The sequence below is a fragment of the Cervus elaphus genome, chromosome 13 (assembly GCF_910594005.1).
Source record: "Cervus elaphus chromosome 13, mCerEla1.1, whole genome shotgun sequence".
In the NCBI taxonomy this organism is placed as follows: Eukaryota; Metazoa; Chordata; class Mammalia; order Artiodactyla; family Cervidae; genus Cervus; species Cervus elaphus.
The window spans coordinates 33,903,218-33,930,369 of record NC_057827.1 but is presented as its reverse complement, the minus strand read 5'-3'; the positions used below and the strand labels follow the sequence as shown (position 1 = coordinate 33,930,369).

Genomic DNA, 27,152 nt, shown 5'->3' with positions numbered 1-27,152 from the left:
GGGGATTAGGAGATGGGTTAAATCCCCACACATCTGCCCCCTTAATAAGAGCAGCTTTTGCTAAGCTCTGTGCCAGGCTTCCTGGGTGGCGCTAGTGCTAAAGAACTCACCTATCAATGAAGGAGACATAGAGATGCAGGTTCAAGCCCTGGGTTGGGAAGTTCCCCTGGAGAATGGAATGGCAACCCACTCCAGTATTCTTGCCTGGGGAATCCCATGGACAGAGGAGCCTGACGGGCTACAGTCCATGGGGTCCCAAAGAGTCGGACACGACTGAAGCCCCTTAGCACAGGCTCCGTGCCAAGGGACTGACTTGCATGCTTTCATCATCTCTTTGTGGCAGCAGTAGAGTAGGCACTTCTATCAGTCTCTTATGGTAGAGGAAACTGAGCTCAGAGAGGTTCAGTGATTTTTCTCAGAGCCACACAGATAGTAAGATGTGGAAGTTGGAACTGTCACACTCCTCTTTGGGACTGTTTAGGTGGGGGCTCCTCCCCTCCTGCACACCCTGGCCAGCCCCTGTCTCCCAACAGCCGAGCTGCAGCCTCTCTGGGGAGCTCTTGGAACCTTGCCCGCAGGATTCAGTGTTCACCTGAGTCTCCTCAAGTTCCCAAGAAGCTGGCGGGTCCTTGAGCTGTGCTCCCCAGGATGGGCTCTGAGCAGCCCAGACGGCGGTTCTCCCAGGAACAGCCCCACTGTGTCAGGCTGCAGAGCTGCGGGGATCTGACCTCCATACAAAAGCAGCCTTGTGCTGGACCTAGACATCACTTTCTTTTCTAGCCCTTTCTAAGTTGAGCAGGAACCCTAGCTGGAGCAATGCAATGTCAAGACCACAGGGAGGGGAGGGTGTCCAGGGCGAGCAGCTGCTGGGGATGGGGCTGGTAGAAGTGCTGGTCATGCCTATTCCCCACACCCACTCTCCCTAGGCGACTCTCACACCCACAGGGGAGCTTTGAGCTGGAGGTCAGGAGGCTGGGAACTCAGCCCGGCTTGGTCTCTAGGCCTCCCTGAGTCCCACGCTCCTACCCTCCCACACGTTTCAAGGGCAGACATGGTGTTTCTGCTGGAAAGAGTTCAGGGAGCTCAGAGCCTGAGGTTGGGGGCAGGGAGGGGTCCTAGAGACAGTGTGAGGTAGAAGATCTGCTATCATTTCAGCCTGATGCGAGTGTAGGGGACGGTGAGAAGGACTTCGCAGAGGTCAGAGGAAATGGGAACACGTGGTAATCTTAATCTTTACCTTACTAAAAAAGCGGAGCCTCTGGGGATACTTGTGGAAAGCTTACCTTAAAGAAAATGTCCAGTTCTGCCAATTATAGGTGTGCCTGGGGCTGGATACACTGCTGTGGCCCAGGCTGGCCTTGACTTAAAGTTCTTGTCAGGTCCTGAAGTCACCATGGCTTCTTTGCCTTATATATCCCCGGAGTGTCTGGCAGGGCTAAATGGGTTCTAAAGACTCTTAGCAGAGGGTCCCTGTGTGAAGGGACATCCTCCTGGTGCTTGTCACCAGACGGGACTTTGCAACAGAGGCCGTGGGATCCGGTACCCTGAAGAGAGGTCTGTCCTGGCTGGGGAACAACGTGATTTGATTCCAGGATCAGAGTCTCCCTCCTTCTGCTTAATCCGCTTCATTCTAAGGCCTTTCCCACAGGTTGCAGAAAACACTCTGGGTTTCATCTCTCCACTCTTGCTCGCCTGTTTCAGCCTTTCCCAGTGAACTGAGAGTGACTTTCTCTGCTGTTTAGAAGCCTTTGTTCCAGAGGCCCAGAGAACACAGCTCCCTGCCTGCCCAGTCACCCGCAGCATAAAGGGCGATTGATAAGAAACAGGACGGGTCAGTCCAAGAGGAGTTGGAGCAACTTGAGAGGGAGAGAGGGAGGGGGAGAGAGGGGGAGGAGGAAGGCAGTACAAAGGGCAATCTGGGCCTTGGGAAAGCCCACCCCAAACACTCAGCGGACACTCTCTGGATGTGTGCTTGAGGCTGTTGGTCTAACTGTTGGCTGCCTTCTAGAATTAGGTCTGGTTTGGCTCTTGGGTGCCTAACTGGGTGACAGGGACCTTGACTGGGTCCTGGCCATGTTTTGGCTATGATGACAGCAGTGAGCTTGACTGGGCACAGGGCAGACCTACGCCCCTGTTGAGTTTCAAGGCAAGGAGATGGGGTCAACTAGAAGGGCCTGGCAGCCCATTCTGATTCCTTACATCTCTGCTATCCTCCAAGGACTCACTCCCAGGAGGCAGGCTGAGAGGCACCACGGCAGTCCTGAGCCCCTTCATGACCCCTCCCTCCCGCTCACTTCTGAGCAGGTCACTTTGTGGCAGAGGATCGGGGGACCCAGCCACCACTCTTCTCTTCCCCAGGGGAACAGACCACGGACCCCCAGAGCCTAAACCGCCTTCACTAACCAGCCCCGTAACTCCTGAACTGACGTCTTGTCCCAATTCTGCCCCTAACATGCTGTGACTTAGGCCATCCTTGCCCACTCTGAGACTCCGTTTCTTCTCCTGTGTCGCGTGTAGGAATGCCCTGCCTCCACTTCTCAAGTATGCCCTCCCCTTCTCCCAACACTGAGGTCTCAGTCGATATCCCTGATGGGCAGCGTATGTGTAGTTTTAATTCATTCCTTTGGCAAACATTTATCGCAAGTCCAACACTTGCGTCAGAAGTTCAGAGTCTAGTCAGAAAGGCCAGAGAGCTATTTCTTGAGCAGCCAAGATGTGCTAAGTTTTTTAATAATATTACTCTGACACAAATCTTTTCAGTTTTATATATTATGTATTTTTATATGCACTTTTATTTGCTCCTTTTTTTTAACTTGAAATTATATTGTGAATATCTCCTGAATCATTAAATATTTTTTAAATACTTTGTTTTGATGACTGCCTGTGAATCCATGATATGGCTATACTCTATCGAATTTAGCCAGTCCCCTATTATATCAATTGACACTTTCACATAACACAGTGCTCTTGCCACATTACAAAGGCCAACTCTTGTCTATTTACTTACTACGAATCTTTGCTACTTCATGTTCTTTGATTTCAGGAGAAACCCAGGTACCTAGGAAGGTATGTGAGTTCAAATGGCTTTAGTGGATGGAGGTTACCGTGAGGACAGGCAGGGAAGAAAGGAAGCTTAGAAAGTGGTTATGCGGGGGTGGGGGTTGGAAGAAATAGACTCCATGGTTCCCTACTCCAGGGGCAACCACCGTTGCTCAAACCCAGCCTGTCTGTGCCTGGCTGATATCACCTGCTTCTCTCTGCTCCCTAAACCGTGCTAGGACTCCTACCACCCCATGATCTCTGCAGCTCTGTCATGATCTCTGCAGGAGGGACCCACAAGGAGCATTCCTACAGGACCCTGCATAGTGACCTCATGGCCCCTGTGCAGGCATGGGGTTCTGGTCTCATCGCTGTGGCCAGGTGAGCGGGGCCGATGTCCAAGAGTCAGTGCTTCATAGGCAAGGGACCCTTCTGACTGCTCTGGCCACCTTGCTGATAGCTAAGACTGGGTCTTCCAACATGCTATCCGGAGATTTCTCCTCTGACAGAGATGAGATTGGGAGAGGAAATGATGTGAGCCAAGGCCCAGAGATGGGGATGCATAGATATGAGAAACAGAACATGAGAAGGGAGGACGGATGAGACACCTCAGGCAGGTGGACTCATCTACCTTCTTTCCCATCAGTTCCTAAGCCCAAGGCCACAGAGTTATGGTGGACTCAGGAGGACACTGGCAAGGCTGGGTCTTGCCAGCCCTACCTAGGGGCTCTCAGGACAGAGGTTCAGCCTGGCATGGGCAGCTGGAGCAGGCACCTGCTCTGGGAGCCCACCTCTCTCTATACCTGGGCAGCAATGTGTCCTGCACCACCCTCAGGCCACCTGGGGAGAAGGGAGGCAGAGAGGGAGGGGAAGGCCTGGGTGCCCTGGACAAACAGTCATTCAGTCCAGCCCTCTGGGATCGGGATGGGACAGAGGCTGAGTCATGCTTCCCTGAAGGCCCCCTGACCTCTACTCAGAGCCAGCCTTCTGTGCTCAGGACCCAGGGAGGAGTCAGACCTGCCTTGGAGAGCCGCTAGCCTGGTGGGAGAGGCAGATCCGACCAGGACTCGGCCCGCAGTGAGGCTTGGGCACTGAAGTCCTCAGTGAGGGGGTTGCGCTTGGGGCCTGAAGGGCGGGAGAGGGGGGTGTGATGGAAGAAGGGTGTTCAAGGCAGAGTCACAGCCTGGGCAAAGGCACGGGGTGGGCAGGAATGCAGGGCACTGGGAGCAGCTCAGGCTGGCCATGTCTAGGTGGCAAAGGCTGGCGAGCCCCTCTGGGGAGGGACTTCCTTAGAGACCACGGTGAGGGCATCACCCTGTGGTCAAGAGGAGATGTGGAGGCTTTGAGCAGGTCAGATGTGGGTTAAGAAAGGTGGCTCTGGGAACCTCTGGAACGTAGGAAGAGGAAGTGGCCAGAGATCATGGCTGCCCAAGGTCGCCGAGCCTGAGCTTGAGCATAGGACTTGGGTAGGAGACGGGACGGTCCTTTCCCAGGGGAGGTGTGGGTGCTGGGGTCAGCCTGGAACCCTACTGCAACCCCAGCGTGGATTTGGGAGTCAGACTGTGGGTGGGGATCCCAGCTCTGCCAGCTATGGCTTAGCCTCTCTGAGAGTCATAGAGTCAGCTACGGCACAATATGGAAGGTTGTTCAGTGTGAGGTCACACAACCAGATGGCACGCAGCCCACTCGGCGCAGGCGGGTGCTCAGTAAACGGGAGCTGTGACCCTTTTATCTCCTTCATGGGAAGGACGATGATGGGGCCTCTCTCTGGGAGGCCAGGGGCAGGGTAGACCCCTTCCCACCAGTCTCCTCTTCTGGTGGTCTGGGGGTTCCGACAGCTGAGCCTGTGCAGTGAACGTAGAAAAGGCCAGGCCGGAGCCAAGCTGCCCGGTCCCACTTCCTGAAGGGCGTGGTTCCCCCAGGGGCCAGGGCTTTCATCCCTGTCCCAAAGCAGCCAGGCTAAGAGGAGACTGAACTCGCAGACCCACTGCCTTTCCTTCCCTTGTCCGTTCCTTCTTTTCTTCTTCTAAGAAGGAGGTGAGACAACTTATCCCTGAATCATAGGCACCATGGGTAAGAAGAGAGGTATGTGTGTGTTAGCTGCTCAGTCGTGTCTGACTCTTTGTGACCCCATGGACTGCAGCCAGCCAGGCTCCTCTGTTCATGGGATTCTCCAGGCAAGAATACTGGAGTGGGTTCCCATTTCCTCCTCCAGGGCATCTTCCCAAGCCAGGGATCCAACCAAGGTCTCCTGCATTGCAGGCAGATTCTTTACCATCTGAGCTAAAAAAAAAAAAAAAAAAAAAAACCCAATGCAGCAAAAAGACAGAACCATGTAATCTGCAGGAGAGAAAAAAACCAGATAAAGGAACTCTATCCAAAATAGCCATCAAAATTTAAGTGCTTTTTTTTTCAGATGCAGTAAACCCACTTCTAGAAATCCATCCTTAGGAAAGCCTAGAACCGGGCTGAAGGCTGGAAATCATTTGAGTATCTTTCAGTGGGGAGGCGGTTATGATATGTACATTATGTTATGAAATTGATATGGCCAAAGAAGTAATATGCAGCCACACACACACAATGAGGGAGAGAAAGAGAGATTTTTTTTTTAAGTTAAAATCTTTTGTTTTACTAGATTTTTAAAAGTTAATATTATTTGGCTGCACCAGGTCTTAGTTGCAGCCCTTGGGATATTTCACTGTGACAGACAGACTCTCTGGCTGCGGCTTGCCAGGTTAGTTGCTCTGCAGTACATGGGATCTTAGTTCCCTGACCAAGGATTGACCCCATATCCGCTGCATTGCAAGGCAGATTCTTAACCACTGGACCACTAGGGAAGTCCTGAGAGATAGACATTAATGTCGCAAAAGCTAAAGATGGATGATTTGGATAATGATGATGTTTGATTGGGTCCATATAACATTTTTTTAAAGTGTGAGCAACATTAAAAAATCAAGTGATTCTACTTAAACACCCAGATTTCAGGTAGCTCTTGCTTTCCATTCTTCCTGGGCACCAAATCCTAGAGCCAAGGAGCAGCTGCCCCCCTTAGATGAGGCTTGTATCCCCCTGCCAGTCTCCGCCACTCCCTGTTGCCTCCCTGACCCTGAGTCTGGGGTCAGGGCAATGGTCACTGTCCTTGTATTATAGCTTCCCTTAGCGAAATATTGCACTATTCTCTGTCTTTGTCAAAAACAGAGAAACAAAAGGTGGACCACAGGAGCCATATATCTCAAAGAAAATGAGAGGGAGCCTATTTCTTTGTGAAAAGGAAGACTGTGCCTCTGAGTTTCACTTGCAAATCCTGGAGCAATTCATTTATTTATTGTTTAGTATTATACATTATTTTTTATTGATGTTGATACATTACTTACCTGTTGGCATTTTGGGTTTGCTACCCTTGATTAATACAATAGTAACATGATTCTTTTTTCCCCCTTTGGCTAAAATGACAACAGCCACAAAATTAAAACAAATTCCTTGTACATATATTTATATACACAGTGCGTGAGTGTGTGCTAAGTTGTTTCAGTCGTGTCCGACTCTGTGCGACCCCATGGACTGCAGCTGCCAGGCTCCTCTCTCCATGGGATACTCCAGGCAAGAATACTGGAGTGGGTTGCCATTCTCTTCTCCAGGGGATCTTCCCGACCCTGGGATTGAACCCACGTCTCTAAGGTCTCCTGCATTGGGAGGTGGGTTCTTTACCCCTAGTGCCACCTAGGAAACCCCTGTATACCCAGGACATACACCAAATGGCAACAGTGATTATCTAGACTTAAGGAAGACCTATCCATTTTTATATTATGTACTTCTAACATTTCCTGTTTCTTAGAACAAATATATAGTTTTGTGATTTTTTTTAAAAGATTATAACTTAAAAAGTGATAAGTGAAAACTCTTGGCTGAGGGAAGCTTTCACAAGAGGTTGTAAGACTTATCTCTCTTTCTCTTGGCAAGCCTGGGGGAACAGGCAAATGTAGTGGAACCTGAGCAATTAGAATGCCCACAGGAAAATATACCTTTTCTGTCCTAAGCACCAAGGAGAACCTGTATCAGGAAAGGGAAGACAGCTACCAGCTACTGGAAAGTGACTGCCAGACTCTGGGCATGCTGGTTGGGCTACCTTACAGAATTCTTGTGCCAATTTGGGGGGTGGTGTTAGCATTCTTCCTCCTTTTTTTTTTTTCTGGCTGCATGTCATGTCTTGTGGGATCCCCAACCAGGGATCAAACCAGGGCCCTTGACAATGAAACTGCAGAGTCCTAACCACTAGACTACCAGGGAATTTCATTTCCTCCCATCCTTCCATTTTTAAAAGCAGTTTTATTCAGGTATACATTATATGCCATCAAATTTGCCCATTGTAAATACTATGATTTTTCACTTTTTCATTGAAAAAGTCACCTTTTCAATGATTTTTAGCAAATTTGCACTTGTACCAGCCTCATTGCAATTCAATTTTAGAACATTTCCATCACTCCAAAAAGACCCCTGATGCAAATTTGTGGTCATTCCCCATTCCCAAGTCCCAGGCCACCTCTCATCTGCTTTCTATCATTTCCACCTTTTCTGGACATATCATATAAATGAAATCAGACAATATGTGGTCCTTTGCTTTTGGCTTCTTTCACCAGATCTGTTTTGAGTTTCATTCATGGTGTTGCCTGTATCAGCACTGTGTTCCTTTGGAGAGCCAAACAGTGTTCTCTTGGCTGGAGAGGCCATAGCTCCCTCCCCAGCAGATGGACATTTGTTGTTCCCACCTCTTGCCTGCTGTAACTCAGGCTGCTACGAATGCTCCTGTACAAGTCTTTGTGGGGTATGTACTTTCATTTCTCATGGGTAGATACCTAAGAATGGAATTGCTGGGTTGTATAGGAGAACCCCAGGGACAGAGGAGCCTGGTGGGCTGCTGTCTATGGGGTCGCACAGAGTCGGACATTACTGAAGCGACCTAGCAGCAGCAGCAGCCTAGTAGATGTAAGTTTAATTTTTTAAGAAACTGCCTAACTGTCTACCAACATGGTCGCACCATTTTATATTCCTTCCACCTGTATAAGGCTCTGGTCTCTCTTGCCAGCCCTTTGCGCTTGAAGACTATTCAAATAGAGCTGGGAGGAGAAAGACTTGCCAAAATCACGCAACAGGAAATGGCAGAACGGAATTTGAACCTAGGTTGACCTGACTCTACAGGCTGTGTCTTTCCCCTGCTCTGCTCATGTGAACGGACTTGCACAAACTGCAGGGGTTGGAGACTGTAAAGAGGTTGATCTCTGGGGTCTGCCAGGCTGGGGTTCCAGGAAGAAGAACCTGGGAGAAGGCGCTTGGAGAAGTCGAAGGAGTAATTGGAGAGGGCTCCTCAGCAGGCGCTGACTCAAACCTCCACTAGGGGGCGCGGGGATCCAGCAGCGGCTGGAGATGGGCCTCTGTCAGAGAAGGCAGCCATGGAGGCCAGCCAGCCTGGTCTTGGCCTTCAACAGTACACACTGCCTGGCACTGGGTGACCTCTCTGCCCCAGCCTGCATTTCCAAGCAGCCATGCCCCTGCCCCAGACATTCTGTTTTCCTATTTGGGGCTGGATATGTCCCCTTTTAATGGCTTCTCTGGTGGCTCAGTGGGTAAAGAATCCACCTGCAATGCAGGAGACACAGGAGATGTGGGTTCAATCCCTGGGTTGGGAAGGTTGCCTGGAGGAGGAAATGGCAACCCACTCCAGTATTCTTGCCTGGAGAATTCCATGGACAAAGGAGCCTGGCAGGCTACAGTCCAAAGGGTCCCAAAGATTCAGGCATGACGGAGCAACTAAGCACCCATGTCCCCTTTTCCCCCATCCTTGGCCTCCATGGGAGGAAGGATGGGCTCTTCTGTCCCAGCCCCAGGGCCTCCACCTCTTTCTGCCAACTTCAGGGTTCACATGAAACCCTAGAAGATTGAAGGAAGAGACAAGGTCCATCTGCTGGCTGCCTCAGAACCGTCTGTCATACAGCTCACTGTTGGTCTTGCCTCAAGACGGATGCCCAAGGAAGTGTGACCTCTCCATCTCAGAGAGGGTTGGCCAGCAGGTGGCGCAGTAGCCCCTGTGGTCCTCACTCCCTCACCCATGACTCACCTTTGTAGAATGATGACTCTGGCCCCAGAAGGCAGTCTCATGGACAAGTGTCTAGACCACCATGTCTCCTTTGCAAATGATCTGGAAAAAGGGAGGAAGAACAAGGTGTGCATTTATTGGGCACCAACTACATGCCGAAGCTCTTTCATTCTTTTGACCCTCATAACATCCCTGAGAACTAAACCCTCACCTTTCCCCTGAAAAAACAGACTCAAAGGTCAAATAGCTCACCCCACATCTCATGGACTAAATGCTAAGGCTCTGGTCTCACCTATTGCACTCAGTAAACTTAATGGGTAGGTGGTACCCGGGACAGTGTCAGGCATGGGAAAATGACTGAGCCTCACTGAGCTGCAGCCGCCCCATCTGTAAAATGGGTCTACCAGACCCATGTTGTGCAGATGAGATGAAATTCCCCACGTGAGCGATTCACATGGGGCCTGGCCCTGGCAGGGATGAGCAAAGAGATGGTTAGATTATTTCGTGGGACTGGGAAATTGTCCAGGCTAGTGATCAGAGCCTGCTAGTTTCCAGTCTCCTCTAGCCCCCTGGAAGTGTTGCTATTTTTGATGTTCTGATCTTCTGCCATTTGGGTCTGTCCCCAACTGCTTCTTAGGAGACAGAGGAAGGGTTAGAAACCCCAGAGGATCTGAGAGCCCTGCTTTTCTGGGGCAACCCCCAAATCCACTGCTGACTGCCCAGCCTCAGGGGGCAAATTCCAGCTGGCATGATGGACCCTAGCGGAAAAATGTCTAGGGTCCCCAAGGCCTCCTTATGCCCGCCCTCTTCATTGCTGCCTCCCTAGAGCCTTGCCCATCCCTCAAGGCTGTCGGGCATCCCCTTCTAGGCAGCCTCCTCACGAGTCTGCCAGCCCTCATAGCTCAGCGCTCAAGGCATTGTGGGAACCAGAGGCCGGGAGCTCTGCCCAGGGGAGGAGCAGGGATCCCCTGGGGACAAGCCCTGGCTGGCACGATGCAAGCTGTGGTCTTCCCGACCCTGCAGAGGAGGCGCTATGGACGACTCGGGCCGACGGGCGCGTCCGCCTACGCATAGACCCCATCTGCTCGCAGACTCCCCGCACTGTTCATCAGATGTTCTCCACGGCTCTGGACAAGTATGGGGACCTCAGTGCTATGGGCTTCAAGCAGCAGGGCACGTGGGAACACATCTCCTACACCCAGTACTACCTGCTGGCCCGCAAAGCCGCCAAGGGCTTCCTGAAGGTGAGGGAGCTGCCCAAGGCCTGGACTCTCCCTTCCCAGCCCTGCCTCCAGTTCTGGCCTTCACAGACCTCCTTCTGATGCCCCACTGGGCAAGCCCTTAGAAAGGACCACTGTAAAATCATCCTGGTCATTGAGCTAATGGTCCATTCTGGCTTGGGGCCGAGGGTTTATGTACAGTGGACCCTTACTATGTGCCAGGACGTGGCACGAACTTCTTATTTGTTGTCCCGCTCAAGGGGGGCTGGGAAGCCTGGTGCACTGCGCTGAGGGGTGGGAACCCCGGGAAGGCCTGGGAGGGGCAGCAAGGGCTGTTGAGTGGCTGGTCCCCCAGGGCACACTCTGACCCTGGGAGCTGGTCCCTGAGGTGGGCCGGCAGAGTCCCCTGCTGTCTGGAAGGGGGGTTTGGTGAGAATGAGAGGCCCCTTTCCTGCTGGTTGACCTGGCCTGTCTATCTTTGGCCTGGAGCTCGGCCTGGAGCGGGCCCACAGCGTGGCCGTCCTCGCCTTCAACTCCCCGGAGTGGTTCTTCTCAGCAGTGGGCGCAGTATTCGCAGGGTGAGTGGCTGCGGGAGGGGCAGAGTCTCCAGTGGGTTGGAGGGGGGCAGAGAGTGAAGAGAGGGTTTTAATCTCTTTTTAGGAGCCCCTCACCCCCTCCCCAACATCCCATCTCTTCCCTGGGGCCCCCTCTAGACCCGTTTTTGTCCCCTTCTGCCCAGGGCAGCTGTGCTGAGCTGCCTGACCGGCCATGGGAGCTCTCTGGGGTCAGGGGCCATGGGTGTGTTGGGCAAGGGTCGGGGCTGAGGGGTTGGGCCACTGTACTTGCCCAGACACACATCTTCCCGGGTCTCTGACAGTGGCATCATCACCGGCATCTACACGACCAGCTCCCCTGAGGCCTGCCAGTATATCGCCTATGACTGCCGCGCCAACATCATCATGGTTGACACGCAGAAGCAGCTGGAAAAGATCCTGAAGGTTTGGGGGAAAGGGGGCAACAACCACAAGGGTCAGGCTAGGCATCCTCACAGACCTCCACCTTCCCTGCCAGAGTCACCCATCATCCTCAACAGCAATCCTGCCTGGCACACGCACACATTAGCACAGCAGGGCAATGGCCGCCGACCCATTTGTCAGGTCTGAAAACTGAGGCCCAGGAAGCTCAAGGAACATACCCCTCATCCCCCTCAGCCAGCCCATGGCCCTTCATGGCTTTCGCTTCAGGGAAGGGTTGAGTGCCCTGAGGGTGGTTCAGGGCTCTGACATGTGAGCACTCAAGTCTGAGTCTCGGTGGGGAGTGGGGGTACAGGCTGCCACAGGGTGGGTCTTGGGCCAAGCCAGAGCAAGTGCTGCAGCATATTCTAGGGCACAGTAGGAGCTCAAAAGTGCCTCTTGGGGCAGCTGGCACTTTCTGGAGCACTGATGCCTCCTGATCCATTTAAGGCCCCTTCCTGATTGGCCCTGTCCCCATGTGCACCACGCTGGCATTCAGTGGCCTGAGGACACCTCTGTGCCCCAGCTGTACCCAGCAGCCTGCAAGGCCCTCCGTGGCTGCTGGCATCTCAGAGAGGCTTCCTCCGGGTTGACTTGGCCCTGGTTCTGGAGCTATCACCTGGACCTCAGACGCCCCTGCACCTGAGGGCGGGAGAAGTGGTCTCCAACCTCCTGGGACAGTGGGACCTGGAGCCCCAGACTGGTTAGACTAGATGGCCTCCCTTAGCTCAAGTGGAGAAGTCCTTTTCCGTCTCCACTCCTTTTGAACCCTGTGTTTCCACGGTTCTCTCATTCCGAGTGCCTCCGTTCTATCTGACTTGGATCAATGCTTGAGTTGGGGAGAGGCAGTCTGGGTGCAGAGGAGGTGGTCCAGAGTGAACCGCTCTGAGAGGCTGAGGTGAGGCTGGGCTGTCCTTAGCACCCCCTTCCTTGCCCTCCCCAAGCACTCAGACCCTTCACTTAATAGAGTGTCCCAGATCACTTCAGTTGTGTCCGACTCTCTGCAACCCTATGGATTGTAGCCTGCCAGGCTCCTCTGTCCATGGGAATTCTCCAGGCCAGAATACTGGAGTGGGAAAGAAGTCTTTCCCTTCTCCTGGGGAATCTTCCCAACCCAGGAATTGAACCGGGGTCTCCTGCATTGCAGGCAGATTCTTTACCAGCTGAGATCCAAGGGAAGCCCTCACTTAATAGAAAGCTGACAAATATTTAGAGACTAGTGCATAGCAGGGGTGTACCAGGTCCCTAGGACTCAGTGGGACCCTGATTCGCTCAGGTTTAGATTCTTCATAGATGCCAGAGGCCCCTGACCCAGGCCAGCTTTCCCAGAGACCCCAGTGGTTTAAGATTCCTTGAGAACCAAGTTGGCAGGAGCCTCAGCTGCTAAGTAGCAATGGTTAGTTCACCTCCTCAGCCTCGCCCGAGGGAGTCACATACCCCTCAACGTTGGCACTCAGGTTGGGGAGGGTGGTAGAACTATAAAAAGCCCCCCATAGTGACTTCCCTGGAGGCCCAGTGCTTCCAATGCAGGGGGGGCACAGGTTCCATCATTGGTTGAGGAACTAAGATCCCACATGCTGCATGGCCAAAAAAAGAATTTTTTTAATTAAAAAAAGCACCCCCCCAAATAGATTTTGCCCCCTCCCTCAGGGAGACAACCCCCTCTGCATAGACGGTTGATCTGATCCAAACGTCCTCCCCCTGCCCCATTCACCACTGAAGAAACCGAGGCCCAGACCTACTGAATCAGAAATGTCCACCCTAGGCAATTACTTAAAATTTGTGTTCTGAAACTTTCCAGACAAACAGAAATAGAGGGAAGAGTATAGTGGACCCTCATAGAGTGATCATCCAGATTTAATAATCATCAATGTTTTTCCATCACACCCATCAGTGTGAAGCATTTGAAGGCAAATCTCTGACATCACAGCATTTCACCCCCTAAATAGCTCAATATTTATAAAACATAAGACAGTTTCTTCATCACAATAACTTTATCACCTTTATTTACACTAGTCAAAGAATTCTTTCCTATCGTCTAATACCGACAATGTGTTTTTCCAGGCAATTCGTTTGAATCAAGATCTAAACCAGGCCTATGTGTTGCCTTTGGTGGTGTCTCTTAAGAGTCTTTTAATTCGAAACAAAGCCCCCACATTTTGTCCTGTCCCATAGACCAGTGCAGTCCAGGACGAGTCACATCACCCAGGAACTTAGTTTCAGAACCCACCCAGACCTACGGATTCTAAAAAACAGGGTGTGGGGCCCACGCCTCCTGGTGATTCTGACACAGGCTCAAGTGGTGAGAGCCTCTGTCATAGACATGCTGCAGAAACTAGGTCAGCCGTCCTGAGCTGTTGTGTAGCTTGTCCCTGTAACCTCCACACTTCCTGTTAGATTGCAAGCCTTGATGCCCTTCAGATTAGATGGTAATTGGCAAAAACACCCCGTAGGTGGTGCTGTGTACTTCCCATTGCACAGCTTCAAGAGGCATGTGATGTCAGGGAGTACCGCTTATACTGATGCTGAGCTTCATTCCCTGGATTCGGGTGGCCACCTGCTCATCCACTGCAACATTCCCCATCACTCTCCACTGATGAACTTTGCCTGAATTAATTATTATTGAATACTTGAGCCATGGGAAAACACTGGTTTTCTAATTGATCAGTTAGGATTCTCTTCCAAAGAAAGAACTCTCTCTCATCATCTGGGGCTCTTTGCTACCTGAAACACCCTGATTGTACCAAGTAGATGCGGTAGATAGAAAACTGGCCTATGTTGGTGACTGTTCCATGCATATTTGAATGAATGTGCATTCTTCAGTTTGTTGGGTAGAATGTTCTATAAATGTTAATAATGTCAACTTGATGGATATGTTGTTTAACTCATCTATATCCCTGTTAATTTTCTATCTGTTTTTTCTATTGGTAACAAATACTGAGGGTTGAAATCTCAATTATTATTGTGGATTATTTATTTATCCTTTTAAATCTGGTTTTGCTTTGTGTATTTTGAAACTCTGTCATGTATGCACATAGTTACATTGTAATGTCATCTGGATGACTTAACCCCTTTATAATTAAGAAATGTCCTTCTTTACCTCTGAGAACCACTCTTCCAAAGCTACTTTGTCTTATATAAATATAGCCACTGCAGATTTCTTCTGATCAATGTTTCCATGGTATATATTTTTGCACTGTTTTTCTTTTAACCCACATATGTCCTTATATTTAAAGCAGGTCTCTTATAGACAGCGTATAGTTGAGTCATACTTTTTATCTAGTCTGACAAAATTGTCTATAAAACTACCACTTGGTTCTTTCCTATTTGTTCTTTGATCCCATCCATCCCTTGATCCTTTTCTCCTCTCTCGTGATTTCTTTTGAATGGAGTTTTTTGTTTTCGTTTGAGTATTACATTCTATGGGTTTCCTTGGTGGTTCAAAATTCTCCAAGCCAGGCTTCAACAGTACGTGAACCATGAACTTCCAGATGTTCAAGCTGGATTTAGAAAAGGCAGAGGAACCAGAGATCAAATTGCCAATATCCGCTGGATCATTGAAAAAGCAAGAGAGTTCCAGAAAACACCTACTTCTGCTTTATTGACTACACCAAAGCCTTTGACTGTGTGGATCACAATAAACTGTGGAAAATTCTGAAAGAGATGGGAATACCAGACCACTGACCTGCCTCCTGAGAAATCTGTATGCAGGTCAAGAAGCAACAGTTAGAACTGAACATGGAATAACAGACTGGTTCCAAATTGGGAAAGGAGTACGTCAAGGCTGTATGTTGTCACCCTGCTTATTTAACTTACATGCAGAGTACATCATGAGAAATGTTGGGCTGGATGAAGCACAAGCTGGAATCAAGATTGCCGGGAGAAGTATCAATAACCTCAGATACGCAGATGACACCAGCTTTATGGCAGAAAGTGAGGAACTGAAGAGCCTCTTGATGAAAGTGAAAGAGGAGAGTGAAAAAGTTGGCTTAAAACTCAGCATTCAGAAAACTAACATCATGGCATCTGGTCCCATCACTTCATGGCAAAAAATGGGGAAACAGTGGAAACAGTGAGAGACTTTATTTTTTTGGCCTCCAAAATCACTGCAGATGGTGACTGCAGCCATGAAGTTAAAAGACACTTGCTCCTTGGAAGAAAAGTTATGACCAACCTAGATAGCATATTAAAAAGCAGAGACATTACTTTGCCAACAAAGGTCCATCTAGTCAAGGCTATGGTTTTTCCAGTAGTCATGTATGGATGTGAGAGTTGGACTATAAAGAAAGCTGAGCACCGAAGAATTGATGCTTTTGAACTGTGGTTTTGGAGAAGACTCTTGAGAGTCCCTTGGACTGCAAGGAGATCCAACCAGTCCATCCTAAAGGAAATCAGTCCTGAACATTCATTGGAAGGACTGATGTTGAAGCTGAAACTCCAATACTTTGGCCACCTGCTGTGAAGAACTGGCTCAAAAAGACCCTGATGCTGGGAAAGATTGAAGGTGGGAGGAGAAGGGGACAACAGAGGATGAGATGGTTGGATGGCATCACTGACTCAATGGACATGAGTGTGAGTAAACTCCGGGAGTTGGTGATGGACAGGGAGGCCTGGCGTGCTGCAGTCCATGGGGTTGCAAAGAGTCTGACACAACTGAATGACTGGTGGCTCAGATGATAAAGAATTTGCCTGCAATGCAACAGATGTGGGTTCAATCCCTGGGTCAGAAAAGTCCCCTGGAGAAGGGGATGGCAACCCACTCCAATATTCTTTTCAGAAAAATTCCATGGACAGAGGAGCCTGGTGGGCTACAGTCTATGGGGTCATAAAGAGTGGGACACGACTGAGCGACTGACACTTTCACTTTCATTCCGTTCTATCTACTGGCTTCTCAGCTCTCCCTCTAGTGTTGGCTCTAGGGCTTACAATATGCATCTTTAATGCATCACAGTCTACTTTCAAATACTGTTAGAATGTAATGTTGTACTGCTTTGCAAGTGACATATGAATCTTACAGCAGTGTACTTGTGTCCCCGTTCCATACTTTGTGCTATTGTCATTCATACTCAACTTCTATGTAAGTTATAACCCCTGCAATGTAGTATTTTATTTACTTACTTATTTATTTATTTGGCTATGTCAGATATTAGTTGCAGCACTTGGGATCTTCGATCTCCATTGTGGCATGGAAGCTCAACTCTTTGTTTTGACATGTGGGGTCTAGTTCCCTGACCAGGGATTAAACCTGGGCCCCATGCACTGGGAGAACAGAGTCTTAGCCACTGGACCCACCAGAGAAGTCACTGCAATGTAGTATTTAAATAGTCATGTATCATTCAAAAATTTTTTTAAAGAAAGGGAAGCTGTCTCTTTTTGGTTTACCCACATATTTGCCATTTCTGACTCTCTTCATCCCTTAATGTCCTCCCCGAGTTTTCATCTGGTTCGTCTTCCTTCCTCCTAAAGAATTTTCTTCAACATTTTTTGGAATACAAGTCCAAGGGCAATGCCTTCTGTCAGTTTCTCATTTTTGCCTTCATTTTTCGATAGGTATTTTCACTTGGTTTAGAATTCAGGGTTGATGGGGTTTCTTTTTTTTTCCTTTTAGCTCTTTAAAGACTCCATCCCAATGTTTTCTACTTTGCATAACTTCTGATAAACAGTCTATACTTTCTTATCTTTGTTCCTTTCCACATAGTATATCTTGTTTCTCTGACCTATTTTAAGATTTTTTCCTTTATCACTTGTTTTCAGCAGTTGGATCATGCTGTGTCTTGGCATGGTTTTCTTTGTGATTATCCTGTTGGGATGCGCTGGGAGTCTTGAATTGATGGATTTATAGTTTTAATCAAATTTAGAAATTTCTCAGACTTTTTTCAATTAAAAATGTTTCCTGGGACTCCAATTACATATATGTTAGGTTTCTTAGTTTTCTCCCCCATGTTAATTTATCCCAGTTTTTTTCTCTTTCTCAACTTCGCTTTGAAACTTGTGTTTAATGAAACCTTTCAGGGCAGGTTTACATAGCCTTTCCTCTAAGGCTAATTTAGCCCCATAACTAACACTTGTCGCTTCTGAAGTCTGTATTCCACACCTCCTAAGGGCCCTTCACTCTGGCTGATGGAAACATGAATATCTCTGGCCCCATACAAGCTCTTGTCTGTCTTCTAGCCCCAGCCATTGGTCTTTCTCCAGCATCTGTTCTTCTTCCAGTTTCATGAAGTTTCACCTATGCCTGTGCGGATTGGTATTCCACCAAAGACTCAAGAAGACACCCAAAAGATTCACCAAACTCTTTCTCTTCCAGTTCTCTCCTGTCTGGTTTTCTATCTCACAAATTCTAGGCACCCTAGCTTTCCTGAACTGTGACCTCGACACCTCAGCTCATGAGATAACTGAGTTCTGATTTCCTCTACCCCTTCCTCTCTGCTTCTCTCTTCCATAGTTACACAGTCCTCTGCTCCGCTCACCCAGGCCCCAGCTTGTCTGGCTTTCCTTTAATGGAAGTCATTCCCTGCCCCCCGTTTGTTCCACCTCTGATGCTCCAAAGTTCTCATGATGGGAAACCAGGCATTAAGGGTGGCGGATGTCCTGCTGAGTCAAAGGTCAGAGCTGGGGACCAACAACCTTTGCCACAAGGCGCCTGCCAGGCTGGGTAACACCTGGGGATGGAGCTCTTCTTAAGAAGTGGCTTTCATTTTTAATGAAACCCCACTTATTTTCTCTGTCAACACAGATCTGGAAAAACCTCCCACATCTGAAGGCAGTAGTGATATATGGAGAACCTCCTCCGACACAGATGCCCAGCGTGTACACGGTATGGGTAGAGTGACCTGGGGGAAAGGTGGGGCCTATGTGAGCCCACCCAGCTCACCTGGACTGCCCCCACTCCCCCACCTGGTGCAGATGGAGGAGTTCATGGAGCTGGGGAATGAGGTGCCTGAGGAGGCCCTGGACACCATCATCAACGCCCAGAAGCCTAACCAGTGCTGTGCGCTGGTCTACACGTCAGGCACTACTGGGAAGCCCAAGGGTGTGATGCTGAGTCAGGACAATGTAGGACGGAGGCCCAGATGCGTGGGGGTGGGCGGAGGGGGGGCCTGGGCAGTGAGTGGCCTTGCCCCAGCAGCCCTCGAGGGGACTCCTTCAGCCCCTCCATACAGGGATCTGAGATAAGTACGACAGCTCTTAAGTCTGTGGTCCAGACTGAGCCCAGCAAAGTGGAGGGGGATGGAAGGGCAAGGCCTGGCCCAGAGGGGTTCCTGCAGAGATGCCCAGGAAGGTGTTCAAAGAACACTCCAAAGAAGGACCCCAAGCTCCTAGGGTGGCCCCAGTTGTGGGCACTTCCAGAGCTGACTTGAAGACACCACCTGAGGCCCATCTGCCCATCCTCCAGATCACGTGGACGGCACGGTATGGCAGCCAGGCCGGTGACATCCAACCTGCAGAAATCCAGCAGGAGGTGGTGGTCAGCTACCTACCTCTCAGCCACATTGCCGCCCAGATCTATGACCTGTGGACAGGCATCCAGTGGGGGGCCCAGGTCTGCTTTGCTGAGCCCGATGCTCTGAAGGTCAGTCTGCCTGTCTGCCTGTACGTGTGCGCATGTGTGTGCTTGTGTCTGTGGGCCCTGTGCGAGCATTTGTGAGCCTGCCGGTCCCCTGTGTGTTCACAGCCTAACTCAGATGACCGAACAGGAAGGGAACTTAGTGATATTATGTACAGGGAAGTTGAGTCAGAGTGGTTCTGGGTCCACAGCACCGTCAAGGACAGGCCACCCTCAGTGTAAGATCACAGGATGGTCACAGACGGCCACAGCCCTGCCCTGCATCACGGTCTCCTACACTACACCTGTGCTTGGGCTCCTTCTTTTTTCCGTGAGGAGAATGTCCCCAGAAGCCCCCTAACAGACTTCTTCCTCCCCCCACACTGGCCCAAATCATGTCCCACATCCATTCCTCAACTAGTCACTGCTAGTGTGTGTGCGTATTAAGTTGCTTTAGTCATGTACAACTCTTTGTGACCCTATGGACTGTAAGCCACCAGGCTCCTCTGTCCATGGGATTCTCCAGGCAAGAACACTAGAGTGGGTTGCCATGCGCTCCTCCAGGGGATCTTCCCAATTCAGGGACTGAACCTGCGTCTCTTATGTCTTCTGCTTTAGCAGGTGGGCTCTCTACCACTAGCGCTAAATGGGAAGCCCAGTCACTGCTTAGGGGAATGAGATGACCACGTCTGAGTTAGACTGATAGAAAAGTCACTGCCACCAGAACTGGCCACCCGAGTACCTGAGCAACAGCAGGGTTCTGTTAACAAAGAGGAGCAGGGAAGGGATGGCTGTTGAGTCCTAGCCAATAGTATGTGACGTGAGTTGCATGGTATGCACCTGTGCCTGTGTGCAGGCGGCCTGCACGGGTGCACGCTGACTCTGGGGACAGGCCTCCTGGCTCCCAGCTGGCTCTCTGCCACAAGCCTGTCTCTTGCTGGTGGCAAACAGGGGAGTCTGGTGAACACGCTGCGGGAGGTGGAGCCCACGTCCCACATGGGGGTGCCTCGGGTGTGGGAGAAGATCATGGAGCGGATCCAGGAGGTGGCGGCTCAGTCTGGTTTCATCCGGCGCAAGATGCTGCTCTGGGCCATGTCGGTGACCTTGGAGCAGAACCTCACCTGCCCGAGCAGGTACAGGGGGCCAGGGAAGAAGAGGCCAGGAGAGGCAGCAGGGCTGGCTCATAACCCCGGGACACAACCTAGGATCTGAGAGGCCAGGCTTGTCCAGACTCCTTCACAGAGGCCCTATCAGTGGCTGGGCTTGAGCCCCTGTTCTCCTCCCAGATCCCACAGGAGACAGTAACCCCATCTTTGGGTCCTGACTGCAAGGACTGACTTGCTCCCTCTGGAGTAGCATTCACCTCCCTGGGAGCAGGTTCTGGCAGTCTCCTGAGGGGACTCCTGACTTCAGGAGGTAGCCCAAGTAGAGGCCACAGTGATGGGGGCTTTTCCAGCCTTCCCAACATCCTAATCTTCCACCCGCAGCCTCTTGATTGCTTTTAAATTCTCACCCAGTGCTGTAGGAGGGTCAACAGCATAAATCTGGCCTGTTCCAATTTAGAAATGTTTTCCACCACTAGTGTGTCTGTGAAACTGTATCGTGTCACATGTGATGTGTACACGTGTCTGTACCACTTCATTTGCATGGATGTGAAAAGTAAATATGTGTAAACGACTCATTCAAGGGTTTCAAATGGGATCAGACATGTGTGTACACGTGTCCATGCATACATACTTCAAGTGTCTGCATGTGCGTATTATTGTGTGTGCACTTTTGTGCATCTGTGTTGTCATACACAGCTGAATCTGTTTTTCTGACTTCCTGGCTCAAGATGTGTTTGCACAAAACTACATGTATACATCCATGTGTGCATGCATGTTCATAGGAAGGGTCAATATTGAAAATATTTAGTGATGGATTCAGCATCACCACTAATCAATCAGAGTAGATAACTGAAATTGCCATTCAGGGTACCCAAAGACCACCCCCTCCCTTTTAATGCATGTGTGTGCATGTGTTGTCTTCTGTGAGCCATTCTCCCTCTCCCACCAGCGATCTGAAGCCCTTCACAACCCGACTGGCAGATTACCTGGTGCTAGCCAAGGTCCGCCAGGCACTAGGCTTTGCCAAGTGTCAGAAGAACTTCTACGGGGCAGCCCCCATGACTGCGGAGACACAGCACTTCTTCCTGGGCCTCAACATCCGCTTATATGCGGGCTACGGCCTCAGTGAGACCTCAGGCCCCCACTTCATGTCCAGCCCCTACAACTACCGGCTCTACAGGTGTGTCCCAGGTTTTGGCACATATGCTGACCTGAACATCTTTGCTGATACCTGTCGGTGCCTATCTGCTGATTAGGACCCTGGGCCCAAACCACTGGACCATAGATCCCCGAGTGCCAACAGCTCTATCTTGGGCCAAGTCCGTTTGCCAGGCCTGAGTCTTGTGCAAGTGGTCCCTATGACAGTGTCACACGGTTCTGTGGATGTAAACAGTCTTGCAGCCCAGGGGCTCCCTGAGCAGCATTCTGAGGGAGGAACATCCCTTTGTTCCCTCCCTCCAGTAGCATGGGGTGTGTTAGAGGGTGTCCCAGCATTGTTGATGGTCCAGGCTCCAGCTGCGATGGGAGCTGGCGGGGGGACTGGGTCAGTCCTCTGATGAACTGGGAAGGCAGTCAGCTCTTGGGAGTGAGTTGAAGGATTCTCTGTTGTGCTTAAATATCTCCCCTCCCTGCCTGCCCATCACAGCACTTGAAGTTCTCCCATTAAGATTTTGTCCATTCATTCATTCATTCACCTGAAAACCTTTAACTGGCCCTACCTCTTAGCTATGAGGACCCTATTAAAATACAAAAATCCCGGGAGGGGACATTCTAGCTATCGATGAACACTGAGGGGTTGGGAGCTGCAGGGCTCCCTGTAGGGGTTGATCCAGGGCTTGGAGGAAACTGCTCCCTCTGACCATGCCTCCTGGCCCCTCAACACCCAGCTCCGGCAAGGTGGTGCCAGGCTGCCGGGTGAAGCTGGTGAATGAAGATGCAGAGGGTATCGGGGAGATCTGCCTGTGGGGCCGCACCATCTTCATGGGCTACCTGAACATGGAGGACAAGACGTGTGAGGCCATTGACCCTGAGGGCTGGCTGCACACTGGCGACACGGGCCGCCTGGATGCCGATGGCTTCCTCTACATCACGGGGCGTCTCAAAGGTGAGTGCTGCCAGCTGGGTTTGAGGCTGCGGTGGGACGTGGGAGCAATTATACTGCCACCACTGTTTATACCCACTATAAGTATTGAGCTCTTAGTTAATGCCACATGCCTTGCCATCGATGAACATTTGAGAAGTTGGATCCCCAGGGCTCCCTGGGGGGTTGATTCAGGGCTTGGAGGAACCTGCTCCCTCTGACCATGCCTCCCAGCCCCTCCACCCCCAGCTCCAGCAAGGTGGTGGGTGCCAGGCTGCCGCAGAGCTGAGAGGTAGGGCCAGTTAAAGGTTTTTAGGTGTATGAATGAATGGCCAATGAAAGACAATGAATGAGTGACATTGTTTTACTTACTATTGTCTCCCGTGGGAACGATAACTGCTATTACTCCAACCTAACTAATGAGGACAACCAGAGAGGTTAAGTAATTTGCCCAAGATCACATAGCTAATAAATGACAAACCTGGAATTCAAACTCCTTCTGTAAACAAGGCAAGTCTTTCCAGAAAATTGGAGGACGTAATTTTGGTAGGGGGAGAGGAGGGGAGGGCATGCTGCTTGACTTGCAGGATCTTAGTTCCCCCACCAGGGACTGAACCTGGGCCCCAACAGTAAAAGCACAGAATCCTAACTACTGAGACATGACGGATAATATTTTGTATTTCTATTTGCAAACATGGATATGATGCAGAGTAGAAAACAAATTGGACATAAAATTTAAAATAAAGCATGAAACTTCAAATTTCCCTTGAGCAACTTGGCTCCCCCAGGGAAGAAAGTTGGGGACACCTCCAAGGAAGAGGTGCTTTATTTATGTTGCCCAATGCCCACAGCATCCCTGTGGGAACCCCACACCTCAATTTCCCAGGGGAAACTGAAGCTCGGTGAGTGGGTGAATACCTTTCTGGAAATCATGCAGGCAGGTGTATGATCAAACCTGGGTCCTTCTGGCCATAGAGGGTCAGCTCTCCAGGCAGAGTCTGGGTGTACTTGTCCTGAGCCCCTGGTCTAAAGCCTATGCTGGGGGCCTGGCCTTGCCTCCTCAGAGTTAATCATCACAGCTGGTGGGGAGAACGTGCCCCCTGTGCCCATTGAGGAGGCCGTGAAGACGGAACTGCCAATCATCAGCAATGCCATGCTGATTGGAGACCAGAGGAAGTTCCTGTCCATGCTGCTCACCTTGAAGGTGTGTCTGGGGGGTGGGGGAAGGAGCAGCCAGTGGGTGGTCTGTGAGTCTGGCCCTGGACAGAAGCAATGTTTGGCCAAGACAGTGTGGATGTCACAACCGTATTCTGGAATAAGTAGTCGGTTCTGCCCATACTACGGGGCAGCTGTGGCATACAGGAATCCCTTCTGCCCCGTGTTAGAATTAGTAATAGTAATGTGCTGTCTTGGTGATCCTGGGTTTTCTAGTACAGTCCAGTGTACAAAGTGCTGTAGACACCTCCCAGTCTGGTGTCTGGTATTTGATTCTGGGGTAGTAGACGGGCCCAGAGTTGTGGCCCCTGTTTTAAAAGATGATCTCATTGGCTGAGGTCATGTAAATCTCAGTCCTCCCTTCCTTCCACCTGCCCTAAGGGGCTCAAGCAGTCTGAGTAGCATGTCCTATTCATTCTAGAACCAGCTCTCTGAAACAGCTCACAGTGCTCCACATCCGTGACGGTCAGCAGTGAGACCTCCTCCAAGGCCCGGGCATGTGACCTGTGCAGTGAGGCTTGGTTCTGATCTGTCTCTGGCTTTTCAGTGCACTCTGGACCCTGACACCTTTGAGCCCACGGATAATCTGACGGAACAAGCCGTGGAGTTCTGCCAGAGGGTGGGCAGCAAAGCCACCATGGTATCTGAGGTTGTGGAGAAGAAGGATGAGGCCGTGTATCAGGCCATCGAAGAAGGGATCCAGAGAGTCAACATGAATGCAGCTGCACGACCCTACCACATCCAGAAGTGGGCCATTCTTGAGAGGGACTTCTCCATTTCAGGTGGAGAGCTGGGTAGGTGTTTTCTCTACACAATTGCAGGGGCTGTGCAGGTGGGCAGAGGCCATGGCAGAGCCTGGGAGGTGCCCACTAGGAAGCAGCCTTGGCAAACCAAAGGTCCCTGATGGCACTTCAGGTGACACCTGCCTCCTTCCTGTGGGAGGACCTTGACTGCTAAGTGCTTGGGCTTGTGTTTGGGTAGAGCCTGGTCAATGTACATGTGCTGGAACTCATTCATTTGAACACATGACATTTAACTTTGCTTTGACTAAGGAATCGTTTTCCTCTGAAAGCACAATGGGACCACCAGGCAGACACCAAGGCCCTGTTAGAGTTTGGGCTAGAGTTTCACCTGGCTGCAGGGAGTGAGAACACCATAATCTTTTGCAAAGGCAGCTCATGCAACAGGTAAAGGGATGAAACCCTTCTGGACCAATGGTCCACAGAATCAGAAAAGACCTCTGGTGTGGCCTCAGCCGGATGGATGAAGTCGCTCTTGGCTGTGGCATCTTGGGGTGTTCATGACACAGGGCGAGGTGGAAATGGCTTTTTCAATGAGACTCCTTCCAACCCATCAAGGCTGAACCCAGAGGCAACTATCTACAGTAATGCTGAGCTGCTATCAGAGACCCTGAGCTTATCTGGCTGTCTGGTGCTAACAAATTGAATGTAAGGTCAATCAGACAGATGTCCTCTCTAAGCAGTTTCTATAAATGGCTTTGATCTTGAAGTCTCCAGTTACACAGCCAAGTGTGAGTTAGCACAAAATGGAATTTAAGCTACTCAAAGCAGAGCCCTTTCAGCCTTGCCTTAGAGCAGAGAACCAAGGCCAAGAAAAGTGATACTTGGAAGACCTCTCGTAAAGACCATGGCAGAGGCCCTCCCTGGGCCAGGGCTTTCCCCTGCCCCCATCACAAGCAATCAAATCATAATGTCCAACATCGTATTAGTGATCACTGAAATGCAGAGATGATCTTCCTGTTAGTCGTGTCATGTAAACTACCCAACTTCCTCTGTATTCTGCTGGCCACTTAGACCAACTCTGGTACAGTGTGGGAAGGAGCCACACAAGGGGTATGACTGCCAGGTTCAGGGATCACCATGGGCCATTTTGGAGGCTGGCTACTTGTTGATCTGGCTTAATTCCAGAGTTATGGAACTTAGTGAGTCTAGAGCTTTACCACATAACCTTCACAGACATCTCAGAGCCCAGGCCTCACTCATCTCTTCCAATTTCTCTTAGGTCCCACAATGAAACTGAAACGGCTCGTAGTGCTGGAGAAATACAAAGATGTCATTGATTCTTTTTACCAAGAGCAAAAAGAGTAAGCAGGGGTCATCCCTCCCTGGTTTATCCTTAAGATGGCAGGCTGAGCGTCTTCCTGACCCCCAGGTCCTCTTCAGTCTGGGCACATGGACTTCTGGCAAGTCTCTTAGGTTCTCCAGGTTAGGTACAGCCCTGGTATCTGCCAGGTCTTACACCAACAATAGTTGACAATCCCGAGAAGCTTCATGTGTCAACAGTTTTAAGTACTGCTTTTTGTTCAGGTGACAATGAGATTAGCTCTCCTTCCAGAACTAAAGGGCTGACAGTTTGGGACCTTAGCTTCAGGTAGATTTAACAGGCTGCTAGCTCACTTCACCGGCCAGCTGGAGGCAGACTGGGTGCCGAGGGGAGGGCGGAGAGGGAAGACGGCTTGGATGAAATGTGCAGCCAGGAAAGCGCTCAATTGTGACTCCCCTAACGGCCTAGCTTACTGTGGACTGTCATTGGATGCTGCCGCTCCCATCATCCCGTTACCAGGCATTCCATCAATGCACACGCCCGCTGACTCCGATGCTTAATAAAAGTGCTGCTGCCTATTTGATTGTATTTAATGTGTAACTTGAAATTAAACTTTTTAACAGAACTGTCAACAAGCACCTGATTTTGTCAACTGAGCAACAGATGAGTCCAGAGTGGTGGGTATTTAGCCCACAGGACAATGTGCAATAGGTATACGAGTGAACTTTAGTGCCCTGAAATAAGCAAAGGTGAGGGAGGGGGTCAAGGGGAATGTTCTTGTGAAAGCAGTTAACTGGTGCTAGTCTGTCACCACCATGCCCCTTCCGCCCACTCTGAATATTTCAAGCAGCCATCCTTAGTAGCAAGCTGAGCCAAGATGAAACAAGGCATCTAAATGGGTAGAGGAAAGCATACAGCTCAATTAGTTTGGGAAGTCTTTATTTGTGTAAACCGAAGGGTCACTGATAATTAGCACAATTCAATAAAACAGAAGCAGCAGCAGTTTAAACAAAGTAAAATACACATAAGATTATTTGTCTGGTTACGAGCTTCAAAAAAGGACCCAGACAGGAGTATTGGTTGTGGTTAAAAAACCCCCTTGTGACAATGCAAAGCCACAGGTTAGAGATGTTACACAAGGGCCAAGGAGGACATGAATTGCCTTTGGTGTTGGACCAAAGGGTTCATGAAAAGAGTGACTCAGTGTCTGAAGATTAAAGACAAATCATGCTAAAGGTGAGGAACACAGGAAGGATGGGGAGGTACCTGAAGGTACCTGAGCCAAGCCCCAGGATGGCACAATTTTGTGAATCAATTCAGGCTGAGTTTGCAGCTCCTCTTTCCCTGGTGGTGCTGAGGCAGAGGGCAGTGATTTGGTGCTTTGGAGAAGGAGAAGCCACTGAAATGTAAAATTAATAGCCAGTACTGCAGGTTCCTAAATTGCAGTCAAAATTTATATGGTGAGGCCTGTTAGCCATATCAGTGGGAGTGTGGTCCACTTCCGGACAGCGACAGACAGGCTGCAGAAGAGGGACTGCTCCCAGGTCTGAGTCAGGGTCCCCCAAGGGACCAAGGGACAGGGGATGGAGGGCTGTGTTATGTACCATGCTTGATATACGTCCAGTGAAAAGGAAGGACCACCCCTTCACTTCATTAAAAGCTCTTACCAAGAACAGTAAATCTCAAGATAACTAAAATAACAACACACAATCCACCTGTGTCTTTGTACCCGATATATTACCCGTATCCTATGAACAAAAATTACAGCTCTCATTATA

General features: G+C 50.2%; 1 protein-coding gene across 3 annotated transcripts in view; it reads left to right on the top strand.

The window, feature by feature from the left end:
- ACSBG1 (acyl-CoA synthetase bubblegum family member 1) overlaps positions 1 to 25,999 on the top strand; it is a 64,354-nt gene extending 38,355 nt beyond the window's left edge. For all 3 annotated transcript variants that reach the window (XM_043921683.1, XM_043921682.1, XM_043921681.1), the window contains 12 exons: positions 10,154 to 10,374; positions 10,840 to 10,928; positions 11,228 to 11,348; positions 18,100 to 18,180; positions 18,270 to 18,419; positions 18,760 to 18,936; positions 19,861 to 20,042; positions 20,965 to 21,195; positions 21,902 to 22,119; positions 23,160 to 23,299; positions 23,858 to 24,104; positions 25,333 to 25,999. In XM_043921683.1, the coding sequence (XP_043777618.1) occupies positions 10,154 to 10,374; positions 10,840 to 10,928; positions 11,228 to 11,348; positions 18,100 to 18,180; positions 18,270 to 18,419; positions 18,760 to 18,936; positions 19,861 to 20,042; positions 20,965 to 21,195; positions 21,902 to 22,119; positions 23,160 to 23,299; positions 23,858 to 24,104; positions 25,333 to 25,418 (1,943 nt within the window). In that variant the 3' untranslated portion in view covers positions 25,419 to 25,999. The remainder of the gene's footprint in view (positions 1 to 10,153; positions 10,375 to 10,839; positions 10,929 to 11,227; positions 11,349 to 18,099; positions 18,181 to 18,269; positions 18,420 to 18,759; positions 18,937 to 19,860; positions 20,043 to 20,964; positions 21,196 to 21,901; positions 22,120 to 23,159; positions 23,300 to 23,857; positions 24,105 to 25,332) is intronic.
- Positions 26,000 to 27,152: the final 1,153 nt, after the last annotated feature.